General features: G+C 39.2%; 1 protein-coding gene across 3 annotated transcripts in view; it reads left to right on the top strand.

Annotated features, from left to right (window-relative positions):
- Positions 1 to 20,109, top strand: part of LOC124556827 (extended synaptotagmin-2-B) — a 193,944-nt gene that overhangs the window by 136,410 nt on the left and 37,425 nt on the right. For all 3 annotated transcript variants that reach the window (XM_047130842.1, XM_047130840.1, XM_047130841.1), the window contains exons 10-12: positions 3,594 to 3,642; positions 8,486 to 8,575; positions 14,010 to 14,096. In XM_047130842.1, the coding sequence (XP_046986798.1) occupies positions 3,594 to 3,642; positions 8,486 to 8,575; positions 14,010 to 14,096 (226 nt within the window). The remainder of the gene's footprint in view (positions 1 to 3,593; positions 3,643 to 8,485; positions 8,576 to 14,009; positions 14,097 to 20,109) is intronic.

Below are 20,109 nucleotides of genomic sequence, written 5' to 3'. Positions count from 1 at the left end.
AAATGTTTTGAGAGAAATATGGACTTTATATCATAAGAAATAGTTGGACACATTTTGCAGAGCACATTGAGTTTCACAGGCAGTATGGGCTAGCATTATCCTGTTGGAACAACACATCACCTTCCTGCTGCAAGAACAGGAAAACAATAGGTCTAACAACATTCTGCATGTGCCAAGCACTGGTTAGCATCCCCTCCAGAAACACCAAGAGTTGTAGCTTATCACACCCCAGACATTAAGACCTGGGGTGGGGCCAGTGTGTCTTGGATGAATGCACTCTGAGAGACAGCGTTCACCAAGTCTACGTCATATGCACTAACGACCATCACCTGCATGCAGGCAGAATCTGCTTTTGTCGCTGAAGACCAGGGCCTGCCATTCCCTCTTCCATGTGATCCTCTGAAGGCACCAGTCGAGTCATGCACGTTGATGCTGTGGTGAGAGGGTAGACGGGTTAGAGATGTGCATTCCCATATTCCTACTTCTAATAACCAGTTCACAGAAGTTCATGTTGACATGTCTTGGCTCACAAACCCTCTTATGTCTTCTGTGATAGCTATCTGCCACTGCTGTCCTTACAGTACGATGATCCTTCTGGGCATCTGTGCTGTGTGGACATCCAGAACCACGTCTGCATGTGAGAGAATGTTCATGTGACCACTGACCAGTATTGTTGCACATCTGATGCAGCATGTCCAATGTCAGTGGCAATTCTCCAAAAGAACCATCCGGCCACTTGGTAGGCTGCAGTTTGACCCCTTTCAAACTCACTCAGTTGCCTGTAGAAAGCACGAGAGTGTCTCTGTGGTATGGTTACCTGTGTGCTTTACATGTTTTCACCAAATTGAGCCTTCTGTCTGTGAGAATTTCCTGTTAGAGGATACACGCAGATGGCACTCTGGTAGCTGTGCCACTACGCTGTCTTTGGTGGATGACATTTAAAACATTTTCAGTACATCAACTCGCCTTCAGGTGGCATATGCCATCATCAGATTTTTCATTAGATCATATTTGAAGTCACCTTTCCATGTGTACTGTTTCTTCCTTTTCTGCTAATTTGCATTAGATCAACTCAGTTGTTCCTTGAAATAACACATTATGTCTTTGTACCCAGAGATTGAAAAGCTGTGTAGAATAAAATGAACTATTTCTTTATGTTCCAAATTATGTAGGTCTTTGGGATATTTCTCATATATTCTAATTATATTCTTGGCAGATCATACACCACCATAATCACTTTTTGCTGTTGATGGCTTTTCTTTTTTTATGTGATATTTGTAGTGTTAATTTGTTCTGTTAAATTATTTGTTGAGTAAGCCATGGACATAATGACTAAGCATACTTTAGCTTGTAACAAATAAGGAATGTTCTGCATTTTATAAGCTAATCAAGGAAAATTTCTTGAGCTTTAAAATGCAAAAGTAATGGAATTTAGTCTTTATTTATTTCCCAGTAATTACATTATTGTACAGGGCTATTACAAATGATTGAAGCGATTTCATAAATTCACTGTAGCTCCATTCATTGACATATGGTCACGACACACTACAGATACGTAGAAAAACTCATAAAGTTTTGTTCAGCTGAAGCCGCACTTCAGGTTTCTGCTGCCAGAGCGCTCAAGAGTGCAGTGAGACAAAATGGCGACAGGAGCCGAGAAAGCGTATGTCGTGCTTGAAATGCACTCACATGAGTCAGTCATAACAGTGCAACGACACTTCAGGACGAAGTTCAACAAAGATCCACCAACTGCTAACTCCATTCGGCGATGGTATGCGCAGTTTAAAGCTTCTGGATGCCTCTGTAAGGGGAAATCAACGAGTCGGCCTGCAGTGAGCGAAGAAATGGTTGAACGCGTGCGGGCAAATTTCACGTGTAGCCCGCGGAAGTCGACAAATAAAGCAAGCAGGGAGCTAAACGTACCACAGCCGACGGTTTGGAAAATCATACAGAGAAGGCTAAAGCAGAAGCCTTACCGTTTACAATTGCTACAAGCCCTGACACCCGATGACAAAGTCAAACGCTTTGAATTTTCGGCGCGGTTGCAACAGCTCATGGAAGAGGATGCGTTCAGTGCGAAACTTGTTTTCAGTAATGAAGCAACATTTTTTCTTAATGGTGAAGTGTTTAAACCTCCTCTACCAAGAAACGTGCCAGAACTGCGAGCTCGCATCAACAATGCTTTCGAACTCATTGATGGGGACATGCTGCACCGAGTGTGGGAGGAACTTGATTATCGGCTTGATGTCTGCCGAATCACTAAAGGGGCACATATCGAACATTTGTGAATGCCTAAAAAAACTTTGAGTTTTTGCATGTGTGTGCAAAGCATTGTGAAAATATCTCAAATAATAAAATTATTGTAGAGCTGTGAAATCGGTTCAATCATTTGTAATAACTCTGTATATTTATGGAAATTTTGTAAATACACTATATATTGTTGTGTGTTTTACTTAATATTTTTGTGTGTTTTACTTAATATTTTCGTGTGTTTTACTTAATCATATTATTAGCAGCTTTTTTTGTGTGTGTAATGTTTCTCACTATGTGCTTTCTGCATGTTTTCTGTTTAAACAGTGACAACAAATAAGAATGCTTTGATAGTCACTCAGTGTAATTTGTTAAACATTCTTCAGACACATTGCTCTCGCTTTACAAATTACCTTTATTTTCTTTCTTTAAATATATGAGTACTGTTATTTGAATAACTATCATTTTTATATCCTTTAGTTTAGTTATTAGTTCCTACTGATCAAGTAACTTTCATGTACCATAAATGATTTTGTTAATGGGAAGAAGAAGAAATTTTGATTCGGATAGTGTAGAAATATCAGTTTTTATTAGTGTGATCCAATGTCATAGCTAATTTTTTTCATCGAATTGTATTTTGCTGTTTAGTTAGATTTTCTCTGCGTATTTTATTTCTTGTAATTTAGTGTCATTATAAGAAACACACTGTATTGAAAACAAATGTGGGTTATCAGAGGGTTATATCTTCTAGTGTAGAAGGAAAAAAAAGGGTGTAGTCCATAATAAAGAAGAGATAGTTTACAAGTATGTAACATTGTGAAAGTAATTGTAATATTAAGATATTTCAGTTTATGGATCTGTCACTAGTAATTGTCTGGGCCTAACCCTGTAACTAATCAGGAAGAAATACTTATCGCTGATAGTTTGAAGGTTATACATGTACTTTATATGTAATTTTATTTGTACTTAATGAGTTTACTGTTACAAGAAATTAAGTTCATAGCAAGTTTCTTATATTTGTTATGCGCTGCTGTATGCATAGTATTCATGTGTAAGCTGTTTTTACATTTAGGTGATTAAAAGTTGTGGGAACTACTAGTTGTAGATTTTAATGTCGTAGTTTTCATGCATCCTTGCATGCAGACTGTGCATGAGATTGGTAGCAGGTTGCCAGTTAAATCCAAAGCAATGATCGTACTCACATTTACACATTATTTGTGGTAATCATGCATTCTGCAATTTAGGTGTTATTTTTAGCTAAATTTGAAGTTTTTATCAATATTAAGAATAATTTATGGTCTGTGTTCACATATAATTAATGGAGCAATTTACATGTTTTCCAGAGCCACTGTTGAACTAAGTCAGGTGACCAAAAAAGGAAAAGTTGGAATGGTACGTATAGCATAAATTTCAAATAATAATATACCTCTCTAAAAGAACCTTGATCTCAGCTTGAATGACTGCTATGTTATCTTATCCATCATGTTATTTACTATGGTAGTAACAAGTGCATTTAAGGAAAATTAGGATTTTCTAATGTGTAAATAGGAGATAAAAGTATCAGTTATTATTATAATAGTTGGGGTATCAGAATAAAGTTTAAAATGATTTGCTTCATAACTCTCTACAGAGAGCTATTTAGTGGTGTGCAGCCTCTACAGAACTTCATGATGACTGAATTGTGCTTTTGATTCCCTATCCCCACCCCCAAATCCCAAATTTCCTTATAGTAGAAGTTCCCATTGTTAGTGCCTTTTTGTGCTAATTTGTGTGCATTGGGGTGTTAAATAATGTTATTTAATTTTTATGTCATATACTGTATTTGTATTTGAGAATATAATGAAAAGGATAGTTGCTACTCACCGTATAGCAGAGATGCTGAGTCTCAGATAGGCACAACAAAGTGACTATCAAACAAAGCTTTTGGCCAAACAGGCCTTCATCAGAAAGTGACACACACACACACACACACACACACACACACACACACACACACACACACACACACACACTGGCTGCCAAGGCCAGACTGTGACCAGCAGCGCATGATGGGAGAAGCAACTGAGTGGTGTGGATAAGGAGTAGGCTGTGACGTGCAGGGGAAGGTATAGTAGGGTAGGGGTAGGGGACGGTAAAGTGCTGCTTGAGGGAGCATATAGGGATAAAGTGGGAAGAGATTAGGGCAGCTAGATGCAGATGAGATGTTAGATGGAGGGAGTGGGAGGGATGGGCGGGTGGGGCAGCAGCGGAAAAGGAGAGAAGTAAAAGGACTGTGGGTGGGTTGGTGGAATAGAGGGCTGTGTAGTGCTGGAATGGGATCAGGGAAGGGTATAGGTGGGTAAGGAAAATTACTAATGAAGGTTGAGGGCAAGAGGGTTACAGGAATGTAGGATATATTATGTTTCCACTGTAGGGACTGGGGGAAGGAGACAAGGTCTAACAAGTCCTGCATGATTGAATTTAGGAGTGGGGCAAAAGGTGGGACCTTTGGGAAGGACTGATACTTTTGTGGACCTTAGGCTTTTGGAGGAATTGTTCATGATTGTGTTTTGGGTCTCTTTGGGTTCTTGATTCTGTATGGTGGTGGAAGGGAGTTTTTGAGGGTGGGGTAAATGTAATAGGTCTGCAAGGCAGAGTTTGCCAGCTGTGAGGGGATTTGGAGGAGGTTTGGATGCTGTTATAGAGGCGGTGGATAGTGGTAGTCCAAAGCAGGAGTAGGAAGTGAACAAAGTGGAGAGTTTTGAGTTGGCAGTTTGCATGCTGCTCTAGTTCCTGGAGGCCAAGAGTTTCATCATGTGATATGGAATCCAGGAATCTGGGATTGCATACCATGAGAATTTTACAGGTGGAGAGGAGGTATTGCAGGGTGGTTTGGGCCTGATTGACATGGTTTTGGAGGACTGTGTTGACGGAGGGTTAAAGACTGGCAAAATCTGAACAGATGTAGGTCATTTTGGAAAGGGAGGTTGCATCTGGAGATGGATAATGTGATGGTAAGGTCATTTGGGTATGTGGGACTGGGTCCTGGTTAGGTATAAGGAAACTTTTCTGTGTGGAGCAGATGGATGGAGCCAAGGATTCATAGTGGAGGATAAAAACGTGCAAAAAAACTTAAATAATGTAGAAATACATCTGAAAAACTACACTGAACATGGGAAAATTTGTGAAAAGGATGAAACAGATGAACTATGTGGAAACAAGATAAAATCTCAGGGAGTTGGCCAGTGGTGAAAGGCAAAAACCAACTGAAATCAACATGAAAACCCTGAGAGATCAAAGAAAAAATAAATAAAAAAGATTGTAATGTGGGTTTTAGATCTGTGAAGAAGGGGGCTGAATATGACCAGATTAGGTGAAGTTAGTACTTGCGAGCTAGAATAAGAGGAGGAGGAGTGGGGAAGGGTTGGTAGGGTGATATACAAGTTTATGTGGCCCAGGAAGATATGGAAAATAACACGTGAAAATCTGCGAGGATGACGCAGGAAGAGCGATCAGTTTGAAGGTCTAGGATTAACGACATCAGCAGGAGTAATGTGAGACATTAGATGCTGCTCCAACAATCAGCATAGTTCCTGTAGCCGTCTGTAGTGCATGGCCGAGACAGTTGATACAGTGTAGCTGGTAAGTAGAGCATGCATAGTGGTTTGGAAGGTGACAAATGAAATGCAGGAAAGAAGAAGAAGAGGAGGAGGACAGACACTGAGTATAGTAATGTGTTAGAAAATAGTAACAAAGGAAAACAGAAGTAGGTTATGGGATGGAAGAAAAGCCATCAGGCAAAACCAAACAACGAAAAATCCAGCATGGGATAATGATAATATTATGAAAAGGATAGCTGCTGCTCACCATATAGCGGGGATGCTGAGTCGCAGATAGGCACAACAAAAAGACTGTCAAACAAAGCTTTCACCAAAACAGGCCTTCATCAGAGTAGGTAAAACACACACAAACACACACACACACACACACACACACACACACACACATACATATGCATGAACACAGCCTCTGGTGACCGAGGCCAGACTGCGAGCAGCAGTGCAAGATGGGGAGGAGCAACTGGGTGGTGGGGATAAGGAGGAGGCTGGGGAGGGGAGGGGGAGGGATAGCAGCATAGGGGTGGGGGACAGTAAAGTGCTGCTTGTGGAAGCACACAGGGATGAGATGGGGAGAGGGTAGGGCAGCTAGGTGCTTGTCGGGTTCTTAGATGGAGAGGGGGGGGGGGGGGAGGGTGGAAAAGGAGAGAAGTAAAATGACTGGGATGCATTTGTGCAATAGAGCTATGTACTGCTGGAATGGGAACAGGAAAGAGGATAGGTGGGTAAGGACAATGACTAACAAAAGTTCAGGACAAGAGGGTTACAGGAACATATGATCTATTGAAGGGAGACTTCCCATCTGCACAATTCAGAAAAGCTGGTGTTGGTAGAAAGGATCCAGGTGACACAGGCTGTGAAGCATTCATTGAAATGAAGAACGTCATGTTGAGCAGTGTATGCAGCAACTGGGTAGTCCAACTGTTTCATTGCCACAGTTTGTCTGTGGCCATTCATGCTGACAGACAGCTTGTTGGTTGGCATGTGCACGTAGAATGCAGCATAATGGTTGCAGCTTACCTTGTAGATCATATGACCGGTTTCACAGGTAGCTCTACATTTGATGGGACAGGTGATGCTTGTGGCCAGACTGGTGGTGGTGGTGGTGGTGGTGGTGGTGGTGGTGGTGGGGGTGGTCGTGGTCGTGGTCGTGGTGGGATAGGTCTTGCATCTAGGTCTATTACAGGGATATGAACCATGAGGCAAGGGGTTAGGAGCAGGAGTTGTGTATGGGTGGAAAAGGATATTGTTTGGGTTCAGGGGGCAGCGGAATACCATTGTGGGAAGGGTGGGAAGGATAGTGGGTAAGACATTCCTCATTTCAGGGCATGACAGAAGGTAATCGAGACCCTGGCAGAGAATGTGATTCAGTTGCTCCAGTCCTGGGTGGTACTGAGTCACGAGGGGAATGCTCCTCTGCAGCCAGACTGTAGGACTTTGGGAAGTGGTCGGTGACTGGAGAGAGGAGGCGCAGATCTGTTTTTGTACAAGGTTGGGAGTGTAATTATGGGGTATGAAGGCCTCGGTGAGACCCTTGGTGTATTTCATCAGGGACTGCTCATCACTACAAATACAGCAGCCATGGGTGGCCAGACTAGAGGAAGGGACTTCTTGGTAATGAGTGGGTGGCAGCTGCCGAAATGGTGGCATTGCTGGTGGTTAGTAGGTGCTGGTGGTTGTTTTTATGTTGTAACACTGGACTTTCATTGCTGAACTGACTGTAAGCTAATTAAATGAGAGAGATCTCATGTTACATCTTAACAGACACTTGTAGTTTGAGAAATATATTTGGGCGTAACATGGTAAAGTGATATGAAATGGAATGATCATGTGAGGATTGTAGTAATAAAGGTGAATGGTTGACTTCGTTTACTGGGAGAATTCTAGGAAAGTGTAATTCACCTGTACAGGAGACCACTTGTAGGATGCTAGTGTGACCTATTCTTGAGTATTGATAGTGTTTGAGTTCTGTAAAAGGTCGGATTAAGGGAAGACATTGAAGCAATTCAGAGACAGGCCTGCTAGATTTATTACTGGTAGATTCCAACAACACACAGGTGTTAATAGAAATGTTTCAGGAATTTAAATGGGAATCCCTGGAGGAAAGGCTACATTCTTTTTGAGAAACACTTTTGAGAAAATTTAGAGAATTGTCATTTAAAGCTGACCTCAGAACGATTCTGTTGACTCCAACATACACTGCGTGTAAGGATAATGATGATGAGATACAAGAAATTAGGGGTAATAGGGAGACATATAGATAATATTTTTTCCCTTTTCTATTTGTGAGTGGAAGAGTAAAGGGAATGACTAGTAGTGGTACAGAGTACTCTCCGCCATGTGCCATAAAGTGCATTGTGGAGTATCAATGTAGATGTCAATAGTAATTTTTTACCATGTATTATTGCTGTGTCTCTTATTTCAGAATACCTATACTGCCTAACTGCTTCTTGACAATATGGCACTTCTGTACCGTCATAATACAATGACTAATCATTGCAGATTATCAAAATGCAGACAAGTTGTTACACTTGTTTACATTGTATGGCATAAAATAACTGTTACAATTGATGCAGCAAAATTAGTAGCAGATTAGCTATGAGTTTCCTTTGTTATTAAAGTATTCAAAATATTTTCAGTGGCTGACTTTAGAAGGAGCAAAGCGTGGTATGGTACATGTTCGTATGACTTGGTTAACTCTGAGTAAGGACAAGAATGACCTTGCAGCAGTAAGTATGTTTGTATTGTATAGTAATTAAAATTTTGTAACATCAGATTGATGGAACTGTTTCTTAGTTTTATTCATAATAACAGTGAGGTGAATTTGGAAAATCTCTAGAATAAATTTGAACACTGAAACATTCTCCTTTCGTTTGATAACTTAATGTGTGTACAATTTGAGACTAAATACTGGAGAGTCTAGCTCTGGCATGAAAAAAGCTTTGAAATTTAGTGGCAGATAAATGTTTTATGAGTAAAATGTTAAAATTAATTTGTTATCCTGTGGTTTTTACAACAAGAGTAGGTATGAACTTCGACATTTCTCATTCTGTTACATGCAAGTTTTGAACTTAGTTGCTCAAAGGCAGCTGCAGATTGTGTAGCCTGAAATTTAACAATTAGTTGCAGTGACGATAATCATCGCCAAATCAACTAATTGTAGAGTATACTAAAGGAAACCAAGCTTTTTATCAGTCTGACATTTATCATCCTCATGCTAACCACCACGAAGCAATATTCTACTTATCATTAGTGTCTGATGGGTCATATGCAACTCATCATTTTAGAGTATACTGTACATTGCACTTCCGATAATAATTGGAGGAAATTATTTTCTGTTATCATAAATTCTGATATTGCTGCCATCTATTCACCATTATTGATTTCTAGGCTAATATATGACACCTTCTTAATTTCTCAGAAAGGTCCCTTTAAATGCCTCTAGTGAAAATTGGCTATGTCCACATAATAATGGCACCCACACAGTTGTAGTAACCTGTCTATCCCCCTCCCAACCTCTACCCCCCTCCCCTTCTCTCTCTCTCTCTCTCTCTCTCTCTCTCTCTCTCTCATATCTCAACTGATGTCAACGTCATAGCAATGGAGGGAAAATGTGTAGCTCTGTGTCCATTCAGAATATTGCAACACTGGCCTAACCATTCTTTCAGTTTAAAAGATAATTTTTTTAAAAAAATGATAACAGATTTCAACAGAAAATGAGTTTGAAAAATTTAATCGTCTTAATACTAGACAAGTTTTATTTGCCCAAATCACAATAAATATTTACAAAGACATTGAGTTTCAGCAATTTAAATTGCCATCTTCAGATCATCTACGTACATCAACCACTGTGCCACTCAATGTAATGCACTGTCATCTACTCAGAAACATTTTGGAAGCATCTCGCTGAAGAAGGCACGCAAGTGTAACATAATACATCATATAATAAAACCATATTTATGGTATCGTGCACAAAAGTTTCTGATAAAATACATTTGCTTTACTGGGAATTGTTTGCTGTGTCTTATTGACAGCTGACAGCACACCAGCTGTTAATACAAACACAGCAAGCAATACCTTGTGTACCAAATGCATTTTATCTGAAATTTTTGTGAGTGTTTACCACAAGTATGGTTTTCTTATACAATACATGATGTTACACTGGTGCATCTTGAGCAAAAAGTTGCTCCCAAATATATTCATCGAGTAACACAGTGGCCGTTGTATGTAGATAATCTGAAGAGGGCAATTTACATTGCTGAAACAGGTTGTCTCCATATGTACACTATGTGATCAAAAGTATCCGGATACCCCCAAAAACATACGTTTTCCATGTTAGGTGCATTGTGCTGCCACTTACTGCCAGGTACTCCATATCAGCGACCTCAGTAGTCATTAGACATCATGAAAGAGCATAATGGGGCACTCTGGGGAACTCATGGCATCACCATCAAAGCAAATGGAAACTTGATAAACAACAAGCCGGAAGTCGAAAACATTTTGAATAATCATTTTTTAAATGTTATAGAGAAAATAGGATCTAAATGTTCATTAGAAGAAGCAAGGCAGTTAATGGAAGAGGCCTTACCCACACCATTTAATACAATTGAAATTCCACCCACCTCTCCTTCTGAAATTAGGAAGATAATAAACTCTCTCAAGAATAAAAGCTCACATGGAATTGATGGCATTTCCAGCAGGATACTAAAAGCTTGTTCCCAAGAAATAAGTGGGATTCTTAGCCACATACGTAATAGCTCTCTGAAGCAGGGTATTTTCCCAAATAGACTGAAGTAAGCCATTGTTAAACCACTGCAAAAAAAAAGGGGATACGTCTGATGTCAACAACTACCGTCCAATCTCTCTTCTGACTGCCTTATCCAAAATTCTTGAAAAAGTAATGTATTGTAGAGTAGCTTCACATCTTTGTAAAAATAAAGTTTTAACAAAATGTCATTTTGGTTTCCAGAAGGGTTTTTCAATGGAAAATGCTATATGTACTTTCACTAATGAAATATTAAATGCTCTGAGTAACCGGAAGTCACCCGTTGGGATTTTTTGTGATCTATCAAAGGCTTTTGATTGTGTACATCATGGAATACTTCTATATAAGCTCAAGTACTGTGGTATGAATGGGACAGTGCTCAAATGGTTTAAATCATGCCTAACTGGAAGAGTGCAGAAAGTTGAAATAAACAGTTCTCATAATATGCAAAAAACTGGTGATTTCTCAAACTGGGGAACAATCGAGAATGGGGTGCCGCAAGGTTCGGTCTTGGGTCCTCTGCTATTCTTAATATATGTTAATGACTTGCCATTCTATATTCACGAAGATGCAAAGCTGGTACTTTTTGCCTATGATACAAGTATAGCTATCACACCCAACAGACAAGAAGTAACTGGTGAAATAGTAAATGATGTTTTTCAGAAAATCATTAAGTGGTTCTCTGCAAATGGGCTCTCATTAAACTTTGAAAAAACACAGTATATACAGTTCCACACAGTAAATGGAATGACACCATTAATAAATATAGACTTCAATCAGAAATCGGTAGCTAAGATAGAATATTCCAAATTTCTAGGTGTATGCATTGATGAGGGGTTGAACTGGAAAAAACACACTGAGGATCTGCTGAAACGTTTGAGTTCAGCTACTTATGCTATTAGGGTCATTGCAAATTTTGGCGATATACATCTGAGTAATTTAGCTTACCACGCCTGTTTTCATTCTCTGCTTTCGTATGGCATCATATTCTGGGGTAACTCATCATTGAGTAAAAGAGTGTTCATTCCACAAAAGCATGTAATCAGAATAATTGCTGGAGCTCATCCAAGATCATCCTGTAGACATTTATTTAAAGAGCTAGAAATCTTCACTGTAGCCTCACAGTATATATATATATATATTCACTTATGAAATTTGTTATTAACAATCCGAACGAATTCAAAAGTAATAGCAGTGTACATGGCTACAACACTAGGAGAACGGATGATCATCACTACCCAAGGTTAAATCTAACTTTGGCTCAGAAGGGGGTAAATTATGCTGCCACAAACGTCTTTGGTCTCTTAGCTAATAGCATCAAAAGTCTGACAGATAGCCATATAGCATTTGAAAGGAAATTAAAAGAATTTCTTAATGGCAACTCCTTCTACTCATTAAATGAATTTTTGGATATAGTAAGTGGGTAATTTCCCAACCTCCACAAAAAAAAAAAAATGAGTGTCATGTAATATTTTGTGTAATGTAATATCTTGTATAGACACCTTTTATTAACCTGACGCATTCCACATCATTACGAAGTGTCGTATTCATGATCTATGGAACAAGTACTAATCTAATCTAATCTAATCTGAATGTGGTCAGCTGATAGGGTGCCACTTGCCGTACGTCTGTATCAAGACTTTCACACTCCTAACCATCCCTAGGTCCACTGTTTCTGATGTGATAGTGAAGTAGAAATGTGAAGGGACATGTACAGCACAAAAGCATACGGGACGACCTCATCTGTTAACTGACAGAGACTGCCAACAGTTGAAGATGGTCATAATGTGTAATAGGCAGACATCTATCCAGACCATCACACAGGAATTCCAAACTGCATCAGGAGCCACTGCAAGTACTATGACAGTTAGGTGGGAGGTGAGAAAACTTGGATTTCATGGTCGAACAGCATTTACTGGCGTGATGTGTGGCTTATGAGCCACAAATCACGCCAGTAAATGCCAAACGACGCCTCGCTTGGTGTAAGGAGCGTAAACATTGGACATTGAACAGTGGAAAAATGTTTTGTGGAGTGATGAATCACAGTACACAGTGTGGCGATCCAATGGTAGGGTGTGGGTATGGCGAATGCCCGGTGAACGTCATCTGCCAGCATGTGTAGTAAAATTCGGAGGCACTGGTGTTATGGTGTGGTCATGTTTTCCATGGAGGGGGCTCGCACTCGTTGTTTTGCATGACACTATCACAGCACAGGCCTACATTGATGTTTTAAGCACCTTCTTGCTTCCCACTGTTGAAGAGCAATTTGGGGATGGCAGTCACATCTTTCAACATGATGGAGCAACTGTTCAGAGTGCACGGCCTGTGGCGGAGTGTTTACATAACAATAACATCCCTGTAATGGCTTGGCCTGCACAGAGTCCTGACCTGAATCCTATAGAACACATTTGGAATGTTTTGGAACACCAACTTCATGCCAGGACTCACTGACCAACGTTGATACCTCTCCTCAATGCAGCAGTCCATAAAGAATGGGTTGCCATTCCCCAAGAAATCTTTCAGCACCTGATCAAATGTATGCCTGTGAGAGTGAAAGGTGTCATAAAGGCTAAGGGTGGGCCAACACCATATAGAATTTCAGCATTACCAATGGAGGGCACCACGAACTTGTAAGTCATTTTCAGCCAGGTATCCGGATACTTTTGATCACATAGTGTATTTATTGCAGTCTGGGCAAACAAAACTTCTCTGGTAAGAAGATTACATTTTTATGATCTGGAGATTGCTCTGCTGCTGGCTGTGTCAGGCAACCAGAATGTTTTTTAAAGGTTTCATAAAATTCTGCGTTCTTTCTTTCTACTTGTTTCTGCATAAAGTCCTTCAGAGAAGTGCTATCTAACCCAAAAGACATTAACCATATTAATAGAGATGGTGTACTTGTTTCTTGCCCTGCCTCCTACAGAGAGCTTTCCAAGCAAGTGCTTGTTTGATTCAAGAATCATGGCAAACATCTGTCTCTTTCCACGTTATGGGTGATTTGGCAGTTCATCACGTACCTCCTGACTTTAGATAGAAAATGACAAGGTTCTGGCACATCTGTTCACTTCATGTCATTATTGGTATCAGCGAAGAGGAAACGTTCTTGAGGTTCAGATTTATGAACAAGACATCATTAAACTGTGTCAATACATTGTTTCAAACAGCAGTTAAGGACCATTTATGATTCCCTTTAGTTGAAAGAACTCTAAAAGATTTTATGGCACCAAAGCTGTTGACAACCACATGTATGCTGTTCACTTGCTGTAATTATCCAACAGGAAAATGGTGCACTTTTTGTCATTGTTGTGTGTTACCAGAACTGTGGATGCTTATTGACTTGATACTGCTTTTTCAGTTTGTGACAATTGTTTCTGTAACAGTAATTTTCTTTGTTACAGGCATTGCAAGAAACACAAATGCTGAGAGTTACTTCCATGAGCACTGCTGTCCTGGTTGTTTTTGTGGATTCAATTAAAAACTTGCCTGTGAGTGACCCACATGAAAAAATTCTCTCTCTCTCTCTCTCTCTCTCTCTCTCTCTTGTGTGTGTGTGTGTGTGTGTGTGTGTGTGTGTGTGTGTGTGTGTGTGTGTTTTTCACTAGTTCTCTTTGTAATAAGTTCAAACTGTATTAATTCCATCTGCCTGACAGTAAAACAATGTTGTTAGTATAATGTGAATAAACTATGTGTGATAAACCTATTCAAGTTGAACAATTATAATGACTCCAAACATATTTTTCATAGAAATGTTGCACTGCAGTTCACATTTGGATGATTTTTGTTATAATAAAACACAGGTCACAAGCTGACTGTCAGTACCATTAAAGATGCAACTTTTGGCCAGTGCATGTGAAAGTGGTGAGGGCTACGGTCAAATGAGGCACTAAAGAAGGGGACGTGGTGATTAGTTGCTCCTTTGTAGGTTACAGTCTCTTAATTTAACACTGCCCACATACCTAAAGAAAGTCAAGAATTTATTTAAAACAAGTTGTGGTGGCAGTATGCGTGCTGCATAATGTCATTTCATGTTTTAATGCCATGTTGGCTATGACAGAGTAACTAACGACTAGACCTTGAGTAAAACGGTAATGCTAAGTCATGAGAGGTACCACCAGATGGTGGTCTCCGGTGCATGACGTCAGTTAGACATAATGTCATAGGATCCCGCGTGTGTATAACATTAGAATTAACGTAGGTAATTGAACTTCAAAGGTAGTGCCAGCTGGCGTGGCCGAGTGGTTCTAAGCTCTACAGTCTGTAACTGCACGACCGCTACGGTCGCAGGTTCGAATCCTGCCTCAGGCATGGATGTGTGTGGTGTCCTTAGGTTAGTTAGGTTTAAGTAGTTCTAAGTTCTAGGGGACTGATGACCTCAGAAGTTAAGTCCCATAGTGTTCAGAGCCATTTGAACCATTTTTCAAAGGTAGTATGTGCCAAGTAACTGTAATGGAAAACTTATACATAAGAGACACTGTGTGATGTAAAGTATCATAAATGGTGATCTACAACATTGGAATAATTCATTGTTGTTATGTTTTTGATGGAATGGTGACAGAATATGGTAGATGAAATATTAGCAGATTACATCATACAAGGGATATAACAGAATTGCCTTTAGAGGAAAACTACACAGTCAACATTTACAGAAAAACGAAGTAGGATTTGACCTTATTGGTCAGTTTCCTTGCAAGCGAAAGATGACAGAACTTAAAAATTATATAATAGAAAACTGCAAAACAAGCCAATATGCAATGTACGATAACAGTATAAAAAACATTTCATGTGTAAATTTTTTAAAGTGTGCACCAGTCTCATAATGTACATGTAATACAATTTTATTTATTAAATTTACATCTGTACATCAACATTCTATCACTGAGTAAAATTGTAGTTGGTTTACAACCATTGGACACCATTTCTGAAAATGGGTGGTGTGGCTAGCTATATGAGGAAAGTTGCCAGAATTTAATTTATTGGCCTGCTGTGTTTATAAATGTTATGTACATATGGTAGTCACATACAGTTGCTACTTCAGGTATGAAATCAATGTTCTCCATTTCTTCCTAGATTTTTCAGCTTCACCCTTAGCACTCTTTTGGGACTCAATTTTCGACCTTGGCTTAGGGTTGATCTTACTTATATCTCGGACTATGCACCCCATACTGCTGCACGTTTCTTGACGAAGCCTATCCTGATATGGTTTTATTTGCCTTACCTTTTTGATGTTTGTGGAAGGTGTTTGGTCTTATATTGCCGCTTAATGGTTAACAGACCACTTAGCTTGAATGTTTTGACCTAGACATTGAGTTAAATTGTAACAGTACATTGTGACAAGGTTTCTTGTAATCAAATTTCCACTACCACTCTTATCACAACAAATACAGTTTATTTTCATTAACCAGTAGATTACAAGCCAAGTTAATGATACCATAGACTGCAATCAGAGTGTTGTGTACTTCGGTATTTATTTCCTTGTCACTTAGCTTAAGTGTACACTATTTTATGTATGGTAAAAATATGCTATTGCTTCTTCAACTATGAAATCTATGTCCTCATTTTTTTTGTGGATTTTCACCTTTACCATTTGTACTTTTTGGGATTTGATTTAGGACCTAGATCTCAAGCTGAAGAGCATCACTCTGATTTTGTCAAATCATTAGCATACTACAGGATGTTACTCTTATGAAATTGTAGCCTGTACCTTAGTACTAAAAGACTCTCACTTTGCATATGTCACTCGTCTTATAAGAATAGTAGTAATGCAGTCCTGATCGTCCATGGTACTGAAATACAGGCTGTCTCTCCTAAGAGTTGTCAGGCACATTTTCTCTAGAGTTTCAGTAGATATTTGCTATTTCATTTTTGTAATGTGTAGATGGAGTTGGTCCAAACAAATACTGCTCATCGCAATTTTCATGTGATGACCACTATCAGCAAAAAGTGTCGGTTTGTTTCCCATCACAAACAAACTGATTTTCAAAGTGGAATTTCACATGCCCCTCAATAGAGCAGTCTCAGATAAGTCTAATGTGATAACCTTTTTAGCAATATGTATTAATGGGGCAGTAAAACAGAAAGAATAACCAATACTCCAGTTGTGACTGAGTAGCACTGCTCTATGGTGTTAACAGTCAGAGTGGCCAGTTTGACACGTGAGTCACAGATGGGGCTCTGGTTACTTTTTATGTTTTACTGTTGCTGTTAATACGTATCGCTAAAATAGATATCTCACTATTTGGGACCACTCAATCGAATGGGTGTGTCAAATTCCACTTTAAAAATGTTTTTGTTTGCGATGGGAAGAAACTGATGCTTTCTTTTGACGCTGGTTATCATATGAAGCATGATGAGCATTATTTGTTTGGGCCAATTCTTGCTACAGTTTGAAATCACAAAATTGCAAATATCTTTTGAAACGCCACAGAAAATGTGCCTGAAAATCTAAGGTCAGAGACCCGGTATGTCTTACTAGCAAACCCAGTAGTAGTATATGGCAGATAATGCCTTGATTACTAAATAAAATAATGTTTTGCTTTTCATTCCTACTTATTCAGGATGTGAAAGTAAAATACCACTTCATTTGCACATCACAGTCAGCCAATAAGTGTAACTTGTGATAACTTCCCTCATATAGCACACTATGTATTTTCAGAAATTCTCTCTAATGGTTGCTAATGGACTATAGTTTTACTCATAAAATGATGACACATTGATGTAAAGATGTAAATTTAATAAAGACAGTTACATTATATATATCCTGTGACTGAGGCATGTTTTCCTATACATTTTCATATGTGAAGTGTTTTTCATATTGCTATCCTACATTGTGTGGTGGCTTGTTTTGCAGTTTCCTATCATAGAATTGTTAACTATTGTCATCCTTTGCTTGCAGCAAAACTGACCAGTAAGGTCAGTTCCTCCTTGTTTTCTCTGCAAATCTCGACTGTGTAGTTATCTTCTAAAAGGCAGTTCTATTATATATTTTGTATAAAGTAACCTATTAATTTTGCATGTACTATACACTGAGGTGACAAAAGTCATGGGATACCTCCTAATATTGTGTTGGACCTCCTTTTGCCTGGTGTAGTATAGCAGCTTAACATGGCATGAACACAAGAAGTTGTTGGAAGTCCCCTGTTGAAATGTTGAGCCATGCTGTCTCTATAGCCATCCATAATTACGAAAGTGTTGCTGGTGTTGGATTTTGTGCATGAACTGACCTCTCAATTACATCCCATGAATGTTCAATGGAATTCTTGTTGGGTGATCTTCAGGGCAAGATCATTCACTCGAATTGCCCAGAATACCGGTGGCCAGGTGACATGGCACATTGTCATCCATAAAAATTCCATTGCTGTTTGGGAAATGGAGTCCATGAATGGCTGCAGATGGTCTCTAATTAGCTGAACATAGCCATTTTCAGTCAATGATTAATTCAGTTGGACGAGTGTACCCTTTCCATAACATGTAAAAGCAGCCCACGTCATTATGAAGCCACCACCAGCTTGCACGGTGCCTTGTTGGCAACTTGGCTCCATTGCTTCAGCTGGTCTGCACCACACTTGAACTGTACAATCAGCTCTTACCAGCTGAAATCAGGATTCATCTGACCAGGCCACAGTTTTCCAGTTTCCAACTGATATTGTCACGAGCCCAGGAGAGGCACAGCAGGCAATGCCATGCCATTAGCAAAGGTACTCGCATGTGTCATCTGCTGCCATAGCTCATTAACACCAAATTCTGCCACACTGCCATAACAGATATGTTCATTGTACGTCCCACATTGATTTCTGTGGTTATTTCACACTGTGTTGCTCATCTGTTAGCACTGACAACTCATATGCAAACACCACTGCTCTCAGACATTAAGTGAATGCCGTTGGTGGGAGGTAATGTCTGACATTTGATACTTGCAGCACACTCTTGACCCTGTGAGTCTTGGAAATATTGACTTCCCCAGTGATTTCCGTAGTGGATTGTCCCATGTATCTAGCTCCAATTACCATTCCTTGATCAAAGTCTTAATTCCCATCATGTGTCCATAATAAGATCAGAAACCTTTTCACATGAATCACCTGATTATAAATGACAGCTCCAACAATGCACTGCGCTTTTATACCTTGGATCCACGATAATACCATCATCTGTATATGTGAATATCAGTATCCCATGACTTTTGTCTACTCAGTGTATTACTTCATCATTACATCAAAATAAATAAATCCCAATGAATTATTCCCATATCATGGGCCACCATCTATGACACTTTACAGCACACTCTCTCGTTACATACAGTGTGTGTAATTTTACCGTTATGATTACTTGGTGCATACTTTTTTTATGTTAAATTAGCTTTTTTAATTCTAGTGTTATACAATCATGGGACCTTATTACAATATTTCTAATTGACAACAAGCATTGCGGACTGCCATCTGGAGGTGGTGTTTGTGGACTAGTGCTGTTTCAACCTGTGGTGTATGACTGTCTGGCTGTTTGCCCTGTTGTAGGCAGTATCCTGGTGGTACAGCACTAAATTGAAACAAGGTCCTGGAGTAGAGAGCATTCCCTCAAACTTATTGAGATCCTTGGAACTATTCCACCAGGTATGCAAAATATGAGAGAGAGACTAAATACCCTCAGACATTCAAGAAAAGTGGAGTAATTCATATTCCAAAGAAGGCATTGCTGGCAAGTGTGAATATCACTGAACCATCAGTTTAATAAGTCATTGTTGCAAAATAATGCTAAGAATCATTTGCAAAAGAATGGAAAAAACTTGTATAAATGACCTCGAGGAAGATCAGTTTGGATTCCAGAGAAATGTATGAATGTGCAGGGCAATACTGACCCTACAACTTATCTTAGGAGATAACCTGAAGAAAACCTACGTTTATACCATTTGTAGATTTAGAGAGAGCTTTCAACAGTGTTAACTGAAACACTCATTTTGAAATTCTGAAGGTAGTGAAGATAAAATATAGAGAGCAAAAAATTGTCTATAATATGTACTCAAACCAGACTGCAGTTATACAAGTCAAAGGACATGGAAGGGTATGAATGAATGGTTGAGGGATAGGTAAGACTGTGTTGTATTCTATCCTTGAAGTTATTCCATATATACATTAAAAAAACGGTAAAGGAAACCAAGATGCTATTTGGAAAGGGAATTAAAGTTCATGGAAAAGAAATTAAAACTTTGAAGTTTTGTCAGTGACATTGTAATTTTTTCTGAGACAGAAAAAGACTTGGAAGGGCAGTTGGACAGAATGGATAGTGTACTGAAAAAGAGATTATGTGGTCAACATCCTTGAAAGTAAAACAAGGGTAATTTAATATATTTTAATTAAATCAGCTGATACTGGTAGAGTTAGTTTATGAAATAATACACTAAAAGTAGTAGATGAGTTTTGCTAGTTGGGCAGCAAAATAAGTGGTGATGACTGAAATAGAGAGAATTTAAAAGAAAAACTGGCTGTAGCAAGAAAAGTGTTTCTGAAG

This window comes from Schistocerca americana, chromosome X, assembly GCF_021461395.2.
Source record: "Schistocerca americana isolate TAMUIC-IGC-003095 chromosome X, iqSchAmer2.1, whole genome shotgun sequence".
NCBI lineage: Eukaryota > Metazoa > Arthropoda > Insecta > Orthoptera > Acrididae > Schistocerca > Schistocerca americana.
The sequence above is the reverse complement of the archived record's forward strand: the minus strand, read 5'-3'. Positions and strand labels throughout refer to the sequence as shown.